Source organism: Dama dama, chromosome 6 (assembly GCF_033118175.1).
Source record: "Dama dama isolate Ldn47 chromosome 6, ASM3311817v1, whole genome shotgun sequence".
In the NCBI taxonomy this organism is placed as follows: domain Eukaryota; kingdom Metazoa; phylum Chordata; class Mammalia; order Artiodactyla; family Cervidae; genus Dama; species Dama dama.
Window position 1 is genome coordinate 1,517,114 of NC_083686.1, and position 15,945 is coordinate 1,533,058.

The 15,945-nt window shown below is 56.5% G+C and overlaps 1 protein-coding gene across 1 annotated transcript in view; it reads left to right on the top strand.

Annotated features, from left to right (window-relative positions):
* Nucleotides 1-15,945, top strand: part of CFAP99 (cilia and flagella associated protein 99) — a 36,647-nt gene that overhangs the window by 1,274 nt on the left and 19,428 nt on the right. Inside the window, exons 2-3 of the mRNA XM_061145134.1 lie at nt 6,414-6,540; nt 14,812-14,956. Of these exons, the coding sequence (XP_061001117.1) occupies nt 6,430-6,540; nt 14,812-14,956 (256 nt within the window). The 5' untranslated portion in view covers nt 6,414-6,429. The remainder of the gene's footprint in view (nt 1-6,413; nt 6,541-14,811; nt 14,957-15,945) is intronic.

Below are 15,945 nucleotides of genomic sequence, written 5' to 3' on the forward strand. Positions count from 1 at the left end.
TCTTTGTGACCCCATGGACTGTAGCCCGCCAAGCTCCTCTGTCTTTGGGATTATCCAGGCAAGAATACTGGAGTGGGTTGTCATTTCCTCCTCCAGGTGATCTTCCCTGGGGATCGAACACGAGTCTCCTGCATTGGCAGGGTGGATTCTTTACCATGAGCCCAATAGTTAGGATTAGGTTCAGCTTTATGCAAACCTGACTCAGACAAGGTTATTAATGTTTCAAAGAAATAGGCCCATGGGGAGGAAATCATGAGAGATATGACACCCTCAAAAGTCATCAGGGAGATCTGGGTTCCTCTAACTTGCTCTTCTGCCATCTTTGCATGTTTCCTCATTATCCAGAATTGCTTCCTAAGTTCCTGCCATCACCTCCTGAGTCCAGGCAGCAAGATGGAAAAGAGAGGAAGTGTATGCCCATCTCTTACAAGGAGACTTTCTGGAAGTCTCCAAGATGCTTCCACTTCTTGCCATACCCAGATGCCAGGAAGGCTAAGAAATGTCCTATTTCAGTTAGGCAACAATGGGCCCAACTAAAAATCAGGGTTTTGTACTCAGGGAAGAAGGAAGAGAGGAGATTGAAAAGCAACCAACAAAACCTGCCACATGGGTCTGTACTTTAAACAAAGTCATCTGAGCATGACTTAGCAGAAATCCTTAGGAGACTGGCTTTAATCAGAATTTAAAGGCAGGAAAAGAATATATTTCAATTAGCACACATTTGGGATCTGTGTAAATTAAACCTCTCTAGTGACTGAGAGTGTTGAACTAGTGTGTATCTGATGGAATTATGGAATTTAAATCTCGTGTAATCTCATTTCTGTCTGTAAAGGATTTGATAAGAAAAGACTTGGTCCAGCCCACCTTTAAAGTTTCCTTAAATATGAAACAGTCATGGCCTGATTACTGGAATTAAAATCAATACTAAAAAAAAAACAATAAGCTTGGGAATTAAATCTCACTTACCCACATGTATGGTTTTACACCATTAAAATAAAGCTTAGGTGCTAAAAGCACACATCAGAATTGGATGAACTTCAATACCTATTTCCTACCCAAAGTTGTGACTATTTTGACTAAGATTCTAGGCTAATTTCAGTTGGAATGCAGAATTCAAGTGCCTCTTCCAATGTCCACCTTTACAGGCAGCCCTCTGTGGCAGGTGTGGGGTACCCATTCCCCACCCCAGGAGCCCATGGGCCTGACAATGAGCCAGAATTGAAGGGGGGCCTCCTCTCTGTATCCTCCACCCTGCCCCTCCTTTCACTGCTTCCAGTCCCTTCCATCCAGGTCTCTCTGGACAGAGAGGCCTTGGATGGCTCTCTTGCTCCTCCTTGACTTGCCTCATCACCAAACGGCCCCTCAGGTCATCCTATTTTCAGAATGTTCCAGCTCCAGGACAGTAGGGGAGGGGTGGGGAGGAAAGCCCTCCTGCTCAGGTGCCGTTACACACAGACACAGACACACAGACACACACACACACACACACACACACACACGCATACACACATACACATGCATTCACATATATATACATACACGCATGCATATGCACATATACATACGTACATATACACATATACACACATACACGTATGTGTACATACACCCACACATGCACACATACATATACACACATATACATACGCACATGCACACACGCACACATATACACATACACACACATACACACACATACACGTACACACGCATGTACACATACACACCCATACACATACATCCACATATGCACACATACACATGCATATATACATATACATACACATGCACACATACATGCACACATACATACACATATACACATAAAAACACCCGCACATACATGGACATACACACATGCACACACACCCACACACCCACATACATATGCACATACATACACATATACACATTCATACACCCATACATACATAGACACACACGTACATACACACATACACCCACACATACATACACATGCACACATACATACACATACACACATACACATACACCCACACAATACACACACATTCACACATATATACACACATACATATGTATATACATACATGCATACATGTGCATACATACGTACATATACACACATATACATGCACACGCACATGCACACACACATATATACATGCACACACATGCACATATACATACACATGCACACATACATATACATACACATATGCACATACACACATATACATGCGCACATGCACACATACATATACACACATATATACGCATACATACCCACATACACGTGTACACATACACACACCCATACACATACATCCACATGTGCACACATACACATGCATATATACATATACATACACATGCACACATACATACACGTATACACATACACACACCTACACATATGTGGACATACACACGTGCACATACACCCACACACATATGCACATACACATATACACATTCATACACCCATACATACATAGACACATATGTACATACACACAAACACCCACACACCACATACACACATACATACACATACACCCACACACACATCATATACACATACACCCACACATACACACACATACATATACATACACATATACACATACATACACACATACACACATCTATGCACACCCACACACATATACACACACATATGCACACATATGCGCACGCATACATATACATACACACATACACATATGTACACCCACACACACACATACATACCCACACATACACATACACACCCACATACACGTATATACATATGTACACACATATGCATATATACATACACATACACATGCACACATACATAAACACATACACTGCACACATATACATACACCCACATACCACATATACATACACATATACACATACATATATACACATGCACATGCATACACATACATACACATATACACATTCACACACCCATACATACATAGACACACACATACACCCACACATACATAGACATACACACATGCATATACACCCACACATACACACATACATATACACATACACCCACACACACATACATGCACACATACACACACATACACCCACACATACACATGTACACATACATATACACACACATACACACATACATACACACATGTGCCCTCTCAGTGCCCACATCAGGCGTAGCAGGGATCTCTTTACCCAGTCCCTCCAGGCTGAGCGTGCCCCAGGGCTGCACCCCCACGTGACCGCAGTGCGGGGGAAGGAGAAAAACTGATACTTGACATTGCTTTCATAAAAATAGACTTTTTGCCTAGGTTTAGGACTTCCTTGTGAGCCCTGGAGTCAACTGTTATTTCCCTTATCGTGTTGACAGGGTGCCTCTTCCATGCAGTTCCGGGATCTGGTGGAGTGGGTGGTGGAGGACTTTAGACCCCAGCCTGGGCCTCGGCGGGTCCCACAGGCAGGAAACCCTCCTTGGGGATGAAGAGGCCGGCCCCACTCCCCAACCCCAGGTGGCTCTCTTCCGCGGTAACCTGCCTCATGAATGCCACTGAAGCATCTATTACTGTCCAACTAAACAAGACAGTAGAGCTGAGCTCTGTTGAATTATAGAACCTGTGGAAGCCAAGGCTTAAAAAGCATCATGGGTAGGTCTCTCTCTCTGGATCATAACTCTTGGTGTGATTGAAACAGCAGATTGAAACACAAGAACCATTTAGCGTGGTCAATCCTGGCGGACATGTTTACAGTTCTCATTCATTCCACAGACAATTCTGTGGCTGGTGCTGAGGGCCGGCTCTGGGGGAAGGGCAAGGGACTCAGAGGTGGCAAGGCAGACCCTGCCGCAGGGGCTCACGGGAGCTTAAGGGAAGTTGGGACGACTTTGGAGGAGGCCCAGAGAAGGGGAGAGCAGAGGGAGGGGGAGGAAAGGCTTCACAGGTGGTGATATTTGAGTGGGGTGCTGAGGGGTGCCTAGGAGCTCACCAGAGAGAGAAGGCTCGAGTTTCTGGAGAGACATGTGATGGGGCTTCTGAGCCAGTGAGAAGCCCAAGCGAGCAGGGCCGGGGCGAGGACGGAAAAGAGTCCAGGGGCTGTGACCCCAGCCTAAGGAGGGGGGCACGCTGAGGAGGCTCTGCCGGGTCCCGCAGCAGCTGAGAACTTGGGGGTGCTAGTGATGGCTGGAGCGGAAGGAGAGTCCGTGGACCGGAGGCTGCCCCTCCCAGACCTCCCGCCCCGAGGTGGTGAGGGATGGATCCTGGTGGTGGCGGCAGCTCAGGAGCACTTGGCTACAAGGAGCGGTGTGGAGACAGGAGCTCCTGGGCACCCCCCGAGCCTTCGTGGGTCATGGCCGTTGCTCATGCGGCTGGCCCTGGGTGGAGTAGACCTGTCTCCAGATACACTGACCCTCCTGAGACGTGGTCTCCAGGGTGGGCGGGCCCTCCCCTGGACCCAGGGCTGCCGGCCAGTTCCAGCACGTTTCTGAGGCCTGCGAGGCCTTTCCTCCAGCCCCATTTGGGAGGAGCCCTGCCAGCTTCTGTGTCCACATGGGGCGGGGGCCAGGCCCCAAAGCGGGCCCCAGGAGCCGAAGGGCCCAGTCAGGCCTCCGTGCGGGGTGGCACCACCCAGGTGTACGGACCCCTGGCAGCTCAGCGCTGCCCTCCCTCTCCCGGTGAGGGTAGGCGGCAAAGCGTCTGAAAACTGCTCAGGGAGGTGCCCCCAGCCTGCCCGCTGCTGTCACCTTCCTGGAAAAACCTCCGGCTTTCCAGTCCCACGCCTGCCCCTCTCGGGGCACACTGCCCGGGCTGGGGGCTGGGCCTCCCCGTCCATCACCCATGGGTAGCGGGGAGTCAGCTGCTGGCACCACCAGGACCCATCACTGCCTCCGGAGCCATCATCCTTCCGGGCTGGAGAGGGGTTCCCTGGGGCCTGGTGCCCAGAGTCACTGTCGGGGGGCTTGGGGCTGCCCACACCTGGCCCTGTCCCTCCCTCACCACCTGCCTGCGGGGCCCCCATCTGTCACTGCCGGGACATCCTCTTGTATCATGTCTCTCCTGTCTTTCGGAAACCCCTGTCAGTTGGAATGCACAGTGGGTCTCTCGGACGGGTCTCAATTTCTTGGTGCTTTTTTCCCCCACTTTCGACGTCATCCTGTTTTTCTGCTCTCTCTCCGCCACTCTGTCTTGGCCTCTCCTATTTAAGTCTCCTGCTCTGCTATCACACTTTAACTTCCAAGAACTCTCTTCTCCCTCAGATGCTTCATGAATACCGTCTCTCTCCCTCTCTCTGAGCTGGCGTAGTTGTTTGTTTCTGGGTTGTTCCCGCTGTTCTTGAACGTCCTTTTCGGCTGGTTTCTGTTTCCGTGGTTGGTGTCAGAGGCTCTCTGCAGCGTCTGGTGGCACTGGGCCTTCGCTCTCTTTACGGTGATGGTGGGGGGTCTCACCCCGTGGGCCGTGACTGGCTGGGGCTGGCCGCTCACTGGTGACCCCCCGTGTTTCTCCACTCGGTCTCCAACCTGCAGGACCTAGGGCTGCGGGCTGCTCTCAGGAGCCGGTCCAGCTTAGCAGAGGGAGGAGCCAGCCTTGCTGATAGCTGGTGCCTGGGAAACCAGCTGTGTGGTGACCCAGAAGCTGCTCAGTCAGCCTGGAACCAAGGCGGGGTGAGATGGGAGCTCCTGGGGCTTGGCCACCCTGCTCTGAGGACAATGTGGGGGTCACCTATTAGAACCCGTTCCTGGGGGCCCATCCCACCCCAAGCAGCTTCTCCAGGGTCTGCCAGAGAAGGGCTCTGAGCGAGCCAGTCTGCTGGAGCTGCTGCATTTCTGGAATGTTCAGGCCTGGCGTCTTCCCTGGGTGCTGGTTGTCATTGTTGTTCGGTAGCCCAGTCACGTCCGACTCTTTGCAACCCCGTGGATGGCAGCTCACCGGGCCTCCCTGTCCCCCACTGTCTCAGTACCAACCAAGGTGCTGGTTACCTCACCGTTAAAATGGGGGTACCGAACGTGGAGACCTCAGGACTCTTCTTGTCCCAGACTTCTGTGACGAGGTGCCCCCCCTCCTCCGAGCAGGACTGCTGAGTCACCTGTCACCACGCCCCAGCTGGGCTGAGGGACACTCGGGTTGACTCAGGGGCCTCCACGCTGGTCTGGGCTCCCTCAGGGGTCATCCTGGGACCCTCCCTCCGTGGGCGAGAAGGCTACAGGGGCTGTGGGCGAGCAGGAGCCGGGGGCAGGCTCCCCAAGGCCTGCAGGGATGCTGTCCAGGAGGTGGGCCTGGGCTTATGCCCACCGGGGCCCCCACTTTCTTCTGGCACTCCTCGCCATGTGAGGCTCCCCGGTGGACCCCCTGTGAGCTCAGTGAGGGCCCTTCACCACCTGCCGGGTCGGCGGCCCAGGGCGCACGGAATGCGTGACCTGTCGGGTTTGCTCTTAGGGTCCCGCCCCGGAAGATGGCCTACTATGGAAAGTGCATTGAAACGGTGATGAAGCACCTGGACCGATTTCAGCCTAAGAAGGACAGTCCCGAGCAGTTCCTGGAGGCCGTGGCTGACTCCCTGCAGGTAGGGTCCAGGTGGGGGCTCGAGGCTCGAGGGGGGGCCATGGCCATGACCCCCACCAGGAGCTTTTCACTCTCATCCCATCGTCTTTCGCGTGGAGAGGCCCGACGCAAGATTCCCAGCTGGCCAAAGGCTGCTGCCGCGACCCAGGAATGTGGCCTGTAACCCGGGAGTGTCTGCAGGGTCGGCCATCCTCCCTGCAGGAGGACGAGCGCCAGCCTCGCAGACGTCTCCCCAGCCCACCCCACCAGGGTCTTCCCGTCCAGGGCGGGGCTGTGTGCCGGGCAGTGGGGCCACACCAGAAAGAACTCCTGGGCTGTCGTCCCCGAGCCCCGGAGGTCCCTGTCCCGCGGCCCCCCTTGACGCACGTGCAGAGAGACCCTGGGTGGACTGGGGTCTGGTCCCTCTAGCACCTCGGGGGCTGCCCTGTGACCTGTCCCCGCTTCCGTGGGTCTGTCTATCAAGGGCCGGTGCCCAGGAACAGGGCCAGGTGATGACGCAGGTGCCACCTTCAGGACATCAGGGCGCGGGCCCCGTGGACGGGGCATCAGAGGAGGCCACGTGCTCCCAAAGAAGGGCTTGGGGGGGACACTCGGCCTGCAGCTCCCCCCCCCCCACATCCCCGCTTTTAAGTGCCAGCAGCGGCCCTCCCCGGCTTAGCAGGGCCGTGAGCTGCTCCGCCCTCACACGCCGCCCCGGGGCTGCACACAGACCCACCCTCCCCTCCGCCTTCATCAGCCCCCTTGTGGCCCCACCGCTGGAAAACCTGGTGTGGGGAGGGCCCTGGTGGTGCCCGCAGGGGCTAGAGGAGGCCTGGATACCGAAGCCTGTCTCACAAGGGAAACCTCGGGACCGCTGCTCCCCGGGGTGGTTCAGATAAGAGTGTCTCTGCCCTCTGGAGCCCTGCTGGTCAGCAAGGACTGGGGCGTGGGGTGCGACCCCCTCCCCCGCACCTCTGCTCCCCTCCTCTCCCTCAAACTCTCCTCCCGAAGCGTTTGGAGGGAAGGATGAAAACAGCCAAGGTCAGGCCCATCCGCAGTCCCTCTCCTTGCTGGTCGAAGCTGGCCTGGAAGCCGCGTCCCCGGAGACAGCTGCCCCCCTGGCTGCTCCCTCAGTCTGTCCTGCCTCCCTCCCCTCACCCATAGATGCTGCCCCCTTCCTGGCCTGAAGACAAGAAAGGCCTCTTGGCTTCAATCCCAGCACCGCCCACATTTCTCATCGAGACCTCTGGGTGCCCTGTCCCACCGCAAGCCCTGCGGGACATCCCTCACTGCTCAGCAGAAACGGCAAAGTTAATGCCTTTCTTTTTCCAGAATCATCTCAGAATCATTACTGAAAGTTGGGTTTGTTACAACAAATAACCTTGGGATGGGACTTCCCTGGCAGTCCAGTGGTTAGGACCTGTGCTTCCACTGCAGGGGGCATGGGTTTGATCCCTGGGTCGGGAAGACCCCCTGGAGGAGGAAATGGCAACCCACTCCAGTACTCTTGCCTGGAGAATCCCATGGACAGAGGAGCCTGGTGGGCTACAGTCCACGGGGTCACAAAGAGTCAGACACAAGCGAGTGACTAACACTTTCACAATGGCTTATTCATAGGAAATGAGCCCTGGTCGTCACCTGGTGGGCTGTGGCTTGATGACAGTACATGAGGAAGCCCACCGCGGTGAAGGCACCATGCCCGCCCCACCGCGGCCCAGGTCTTCCCCGGGTGCAGGTGCTCACACTGAACCGAGAGGCAGCTTCTTGTCCAGGTCACTGGTCCTCTCACACCCTTCCAGAAAGCCATCCTCGGCCCAGTGCAGGGGCACTGGGATCTGACCCAGTTTGGAGAGCAAGCCTTTATTTCCAGCTGGGTCAGGACACCGCTCTGGTTTGACCAGGGCTCAAGCCCGCCACCTGGCAGAGAGGGACGCAGCACAGAATACCCACAGGCAGAGAGTCTGGGGAGGGCAGGGCTGTGGGTTCAGCTGGGTCCCCCCAGAGGTATGTTGACGTCCTGACTGCCGGGTCCCTGTGAAAAGTGGAAGTGAAGTCGCTCAGTCTTGTCCGACTCCTTGCTGGCCCCATGGACTGTAGCCCACCATTGTCCTCCGTCCATGGGGTTCTCCAGGCAAGAATACTGGAGTGGGTTGCCATGTCCTCCTCCAGGGGATCTTCCCAACCCAGGGATCGAACCTGGGTCTCCCACATTGCAGGCGGATTCTTTACTGACTGAGCCTCCAGGGAAGCCCTGTGAGTGTGACCTTGGAGACCCCATTCTTTGCAGATATTCATCATGTCAAGACAGGGAAAGGTCGTTAGTGGAGCGGGGTTAGGGTGTGGGGACTCTCTCTCCGCAGACGGAAGCTTGGGGATCCTTCCCCTCACACACACACACACACACACACACACACACACACACACACACAGGGAGCAGCCCCCAGCCCCCAGTCCCGATGGCATTCCTGCACAGAGAACATATGTCAGTGGGAGAAGATTCGGTCTCACATCTGAAAGGGATCCATCTGCCATCGGGAGAAAGTTCTCCGGCAGCACCACCGGGCCCGAGGCAGGGCTGAGGCGTGGGGAGCAGCCTCTCCAGATGCCAGCCTACGTGGTGAGGGGAAGTGGCCCTGGGGACGCGGCTGGGGGCCCAGAGCACCCCGCGGGAGAAAGGACGGGTGGGGCTGGACCAGCCACGAGGCAGGCAGGCCGGGTCCTCAGGGAGGAGCAGGAGTCCGGGGGTGTGTCCCACCGCCCTCTCGTGCCCCAGGCCCTTCCAGCCCGCACAAGCAGGTTAACCTCTCATTGGAGCAAGTAGCCTTTCATTAGGGCATCCTATGGGGGGGCTGACGGGACAGTTTCCTGGAGCCCGTGGGCATCACTCCTCCGGGCCACGCAGCACCACGGCTCAGGTGCCAGGCTGGGCAGGCTGGGCCTAGGAACATCCAGAGATGGACGCGGGCCTGCAGGACAGAGGTGGGGTGCGGCAGAGAGCCCTGAGGCCTGAGCGGCCCCCAAAGGAGGGTCTGGCTTTGAGAGAGAATGCCCGGGGGCGGGCAGAAGGAGGAGGAGAAGAGAATTGTAGGTGGCAGTGGAGGAGAGCAAGGTGTTAGTCCAGGAGACCCCCCCACTCAGCAAATGGTGGGCAGGAGGGCAGGTGAGTTCTGAGCAGGGGAATGAAAGGGCTGGCAGGAGAGGGGCCCAATCAGACAGCCTGGGGTGGGAAAGGCCAGTCCCCCAGCCACAGGGGAAGCGAGGGTGTGGGAAGGGGCTTGTGCAAGAGGCTGAGGGAAGGCAGGGGTGGGCGGAGCCTGGAAACACAGCCCAGGTCCCGGGGGAGAGGCCTGGTGCGGTGGCCAGCCCCAGGGAGCCTCTTTTCACTTTCTGGTCCACAGTGTGAGAGGAAACCTGGGCTCGGGACAGGGTTTTTATTTTAATGGATATCTTAAAAAATACCCGATGTACTTTGGATCAGAGATCCCAAACCCAAAGGCTCAATACGGTATGCAGTGTGGGTATCCCCACTGGGAGACCAGTGACCTCCATCCAGAGAGACAGTCCAGACCTGTCTCACGCAGGTAATATAATAGATCTGGAAACATTTTTGTTCACACTATAAACTTTACATGTGAAAGCTGTAAATAAGTATATATAATTTTTAAAGTCTTTTACAAGATGGTAGTACATTAAACACAGTCCTGCCCTTCTCTTTCCCCACGTAGCGAGGGGTCACGGGGATCGCTCCCTCTTCTTGTCGTAAAGCCGTGAGCATCCTTGTCACTGAGTGTGCCGGAACCACCATAACCATGCCCTGTGGATGAGGTCATTGCTGTTTCCAGTCTGTAACTGTTCCAAACCACCCTGTCCCTCTGCGCCTGGGCAGGCACACCCAGAGTCAAGTTCCAGAAAACACACGAGAGAGAAAGAGTACTGGCCTTCGTAACTTCAAGAGATCTGGCCAGCTGACCTGACACAGAAGTCTCCTTATTGACACTGTCCCTGCTTATGTGATGTGCTCACAAACGTTTTTATCTTTTCCCATGAAATAGCTGGGCAAAGGCAGTTGGTGTGGTTACAGTCAGCATTTCTCCTGTTATATTTTCACGAGTATTTCTTGTTCTGACCTTCCTGCTTGAACCCATGTCTATTAGGAAACGGTGTTTGGCCACAGCAACAGCAGGAAAGTGGTGACTTAGAGAAATCAGAGGTGTCTTTGCTCACGTAAGAAGCAGTCGGCGGAGAGGCCGCCCAGGGTGGGTGCCAGCAGCTCCGTGGCGTCGTTAGGAACACGTTCTCCTTCCTCTCTGCTTATCCGTCCTTAGAATGTACCGCTTGCCTTGTAGTCACAAAGTGGCTGCCTTGCTCCAGCATTGCACCCAGGTCCCAGAGAGGAGAGGAGAAAGGCAAACAGTATAAGGCGGGCGCCAGCTGAATCTGCTTGACGTTCAAGGAGGTTTCTTGGAGGCCACACCTAGCAATGTGCCGTCAGATCTCATCAATTGGAGCCACGAGCCACATCAGCAAGGGGCCAGGAGAAGTTGTAGCGGGCGCATTGCCTTCCCCAGCAAGACAGCTTTCTCCTGTCCGGCAGGAAGGAGGGGAGAAGGGCTTGCGTGTGCATTGGCAGCCTTGGTTTCCTTCGCCTCCTCTTCTAACCGACTTATGGCTTTGTGCCACTGATTAGTGGGAGCCCCTGGGTCTTGGTGACATGAGTTACAAACCCTGGGTTGTGGCAATCAGCGTCTGGGTCCCCTCCCAGCCCCGGAGCCCGCTGCAGCTCTGCGCCAGCCCTGGGGCTCCGGCCGACAAGCGGGGCCCGTGAACCCAAGCACCTGCTGTCGGAGGCGCTGCCGGACGTGTTGAGCCAGCAGCAGACTTTTGGGTCTCTGGCCCCCTTGCCCGCAGGGCCCCTGCCCTCCCGGGTCCCCAGATGCAGGAGCCCTGAACTTGACCAAGGCCCTAGACTGTACTCGGAGCTCAGAGGCCCCTTGCGGGGTGGCAGGGGTCGCCCTCTGGCCTCAGTGACCGAGGCTGGCCCAGAATTAGGGGCGTCTGACTCCAGTGCTGAGGGCTCCTCAGGAGGGTCCGGACCTCAGCCTGCCTGCTCTGCTGGCCCGGCCAGGAGGACCAGTCTAGGGCTCAGCGTCCTTCATGTCACCTGTGTGGACCTCAGTCTCCTCTCCGCCACCCCCGCCCCCGACCTCCGGCTCGACCTTCCCGGGGTGAGGGCCTGGCATGCGGGGCTCCTCGCCTGCCCAGCCTCCCGGCCCAGCGCAGCCCTGCCTTCTCCCGGGGCAGACGGCCTCTGGCCTGTAGCCGCAGGCTCCAAGCGCTGACGTATCATAACGCTCAAGGCCCCAAACCCAGGCGCTGAGGGGATGCAGAGTGGAGCTCCGCGGTTTGAGCGGGGAGGCCCCAGCGCGGGTAGCGCTGACTCAGGGCGTCCCTCGTCCCTCGTCCCTCGAGCGAGCTCTGCTGACTCACCGCTCCAGGCTTCCCCTGACAAAGGCGGGGAGTTAGGGGGGCGGGGGGCGGGGCTGCCGCCCAGCTGGGGCCCGCGCCCTCTGTGTGGGCACAGCCAGGGGGTCAGCGGAGCCTGAGAGGGAAAAAGAGGCAGGGTCCTGGCTCCTGAGACCCGAGCCGACCTGAGCGAGGCCGCCCCTCCCCTCCTGGTTGTGCTGCGAGGCGAGGAGCCCCGCCCTGTGCCCACCTGCCCGCGGCCCCCCACGGAGCAGGGCGGCCCACCCGTCGTGAGCACCCGGGTGACCCTGGAGCCACGGAGGGGCAGTTAGCACCGGTGCGCGATCCTGCGGGGTGAGGGGCCACGGGTGACCCTGGGGGGTGGCTGGGGTGCCTCCCGGGTCTGGTGACATCTGAGCCAAGGCCTGATGGGCATGGGGAGCAAGCGTGCAGGGCAGAGCCCTGCAGGCGGAGGGCACAGCCGGCCTTGACTGGGGGCTCGCCAGCGCCGTGGGACTGCAGCCCGGTGGGCGGGGCCTCGTGGGGGCGGGGGCCTCGGAAGGACTCCTCCTAGAGGGTTCCATCAAGCACAGGCGCCATCAGACTTTCCTTTACAAAGACTTGCTGGGTGACCGCTGAGGAGGGGCCGAAGGAGGTGCGGGACAGTGGCTGGGACCCCGTGGATGGGACGCTGGGGAGAGCGTCACAGGGAAACAGGGCGTAGTGCTTACGGAGACGGGAGGGCCCTCCCACAGTCAAAATCAGCTTGCGTTCGTCCTGACGGTGTGTAAGGTCACCCAGAGGCGAGTGCAGATAACGGAGCGGAGGGGCCGAGATGGAGCCTGTGAGCCGAGGTCGGAGGTCAGAGGAGGGTGTTGTTGCCCCATCAGCTGCGCTTCCCGCAGGAGCCCAGAAGGCGCTCTAGGCGCCAGAGGGGCGGCAGAGTCAGTGTCTGAGCGCCCCTGCCAAGGCAGGAGGGGGACGGCCCCCCCTGCCGCCCATCACTCCTGCCCGTGTGCCTCACCAGCGGAACCTGACTCCACCCAGGACTCCTGGACCCCCAAGCAGGGCGGCTGGAGAGGGCGGCTCTCAGGACTCCAGCCCCCGGGGTGCAGAGGCCTGGAGGGAGTAAGAACAGACACCCCACTCACATGCTGGGGGCTGGGGCTCCTGGAAGTCCAAGTTCATCTCAGACCCCTCGGATGGCCTCCTTACTCTGTTGTTCTCTTAGCGTAAAAACAAGGGAGGAAACCACAGAGGAAAAGGCAGATTAGGCCTCAAAACAAAGCAGAGCTTCTATAATCCATATGTCAAAAAAAAGTGTGCACAAAGTTAAAAGGCAAATTACAAGCTTATAACAAATAGCTGTCACACTAATGGGCATGTTGATTCTCTCAATCTATGAAGAGCTCCTATAAACGATTGGGAAAAATAATATCCCAATAGAAAAAGGTAGCCAAGAATATTAATTGATAATTCACAGAAGAGAAATACAAGTAAATGTCCAGTAAACGACGTATGAAAATCTCATTGACAGTAAAAGTTTAGGACGTCCCTAGTGGCACAGTGAATAAGAATCCGGCATTAAGTTTTTTGCCATCTCACTGTAAGTCTTCCAGGAGCATCATGGAAATGACTGCATCCCACTCACCTGCAGCATGGAGAGCTTGCATCTGACTCCCTGCGTTGACATTCAGGCTGTTAACATTTTCGCCGCTGCACATGCCGTTGCCCTGAGTGTCTCCTTTGTGGATATTTTCTGCCTTTTGTCTGGTTTCCTTAGAGTCCCAGAAGTGTAGTTACTGGGTTAAAGTGTGTGGGAAATACAAGACCCTTGAAACATATTTCCAAATTGCTTTCAGGAAAGACACTCCAGCCCCATCCCCAGGAGGCCTGCTCACTGTTACGTTGGCAACAATGAGTGCTAAGTCGCTCAGTCATGTCCGATTCTTTTGCGACCCCCTGGGCTGCAGCCCGCCAGGCTCCTCTGTCCCTGGGATTCTCCAGGCAAGGATACGGGAATGGGTTGCCGTGCCCTCCTCCAGGGGATCTTCCTGACCCAGGGAACGAACCGGTGTCTCTTAGGTCTCCTGCATTTGCAGATGTGTTCTTCACCTCTCCTCCACCTGGGAAGCGCTGCTGGCAACAGTAGATGTTCTTTTTTTCTTACTGTCGAAACTTGGTTTTTTGAATACTTAAGCCGTGACACGCACAGGTTACAAAACCCAACATGTTTCAGAGTAAATTGAGAGGGGTCTCCGCTGACACTAATTCCCTCTGCCAGAGATTTTCCTTGCTTGGTTATTGTTTGTTTGTTTTTGAGGGGAGGTAATTTTTAAAATCATTCATTTGAAAAACTTCATAGGAGCTTGCTCTTTTTTTTATTGTGGTGAAATACACGTGACATAGAATTTACCATCTTAGCCATTCTTAGGTGTATGATGCAATACAGTTCAGTGGGTTAAGTATGTTCGCACGTGAATATCACCACCGTCTGTCTCCAGAACCTTCTCACCTTCGCAAATGGCAACTCTGCGTCAAATAACAGTTCCCACCCTCTTTCCATCCCCCCATCACACCCCACACACCTTTCTACTTCCTGTCCTGGGAATCTGACTCCTCACATGGGCAGAATCACACAGGGCTTTTCCTTCAGGGTTGTTTTCCGTGTTTATTTCCGTCTCTGCCCCCCTCACAGTCTCCGCCCAGGGACCAACTCCTGGGGGAGGACCTGCAGGGTTGGAGGGTTGGCCAGGGGCTCCCCACTGTAGGGCGCTGGGGCCCCCACGTCTGGAGGCGCTGCCCCCTCCCCGGGCTGTTTCTCCTCCAGACACTGAGCCCCCAGAAGCAGGCGTTCATCATGGAGATCCTGTCAGGGTGTCTGGAGTACCGCAAGCTGCTGACCATCGTGGTGGATGCCTTCTATGTGCGGGAAGGCCGGCTCTGCCCGCGGGCTGACTACAGCCTCTTTGAGGGTAGGTGCCTGTGGCCAGCCGTGGTTGGGGGAGCCCACGGGTCCCTGCGGGCCAGATCCCCACAGACCCTCAATAGTGACTGAGCCCCTCCCCCAGCAGGCCTCCGAGGTCCTCAGCCTCCCTTCCCTCCCTGGACTCTCCCGGCTGCCGGAGCATGGGCGGCCAGGGGGCTGTGTCTCCCCCCCTCACTGACATGGAGACAGACTCCAGGCGTGCTGACTGCCAGGCCCCAGGAGACAGGCCTCCGCAGGCCTCAGAGGGAGGGCTGGTCTGGCTGGGAGAGGTGGCCCTGGAGGCCAGTCTGTGTGACAGGATGGGTCTTCATCATCAGCTGAGTTCCTGGCCCCACGGCCCTGAGGACCACATGCAGAGCCGACGTTCTGGCTGTACTCTGGACGGTCCCAGAGGGGATTCAGTAGAAGGAGGCGTTTGGGGACTTCCCTGGCAGTCCAGTGGTTCAGACTCTGGGCTGCCAATGAAGGGGCCATGGGTTCGATCCCTGGTCAGGGAACTAAGATCCCACATGCTGTGCAGTGCTGCCTTCATGGGGTGTGGTGGCAACGTGGGCAGACTGGCCAGTGTCCAAGTGGGGGAAGGTGGTCCAGCCCTTGGGCCTCGATGGACCTGCCTGGGAGGGAGGGGTCCAGACTGCAGGGAGCTCAGAGACAGAGGTTGGGGGGTGCCCGATGCCAGGGCCGGAGCTGGGCTGCTGGCCCCCCATCCCCTAGTCCAGCGGCTTCCAGTCTCAGAATTCACAAACTGAAAAGCAAGATGGTTTTACATTTACCCTAGAAGTTTTGGAATTTCTGGAAATGTATCCAATGAGCTACAATGATCTGCAAGTGCTTGAAGCCCTGGAACCCTTCCCCCCTACCCTACCCCCACTCCCGTCGCTTGTGCTGTTGTATCAGGCTGTCCTTTTCACGTGGACCCGATGGAGCGGGCGCCTCTGGCCACACGGCCCGAGGGAGGCGGCGCCCTGGGCTCTG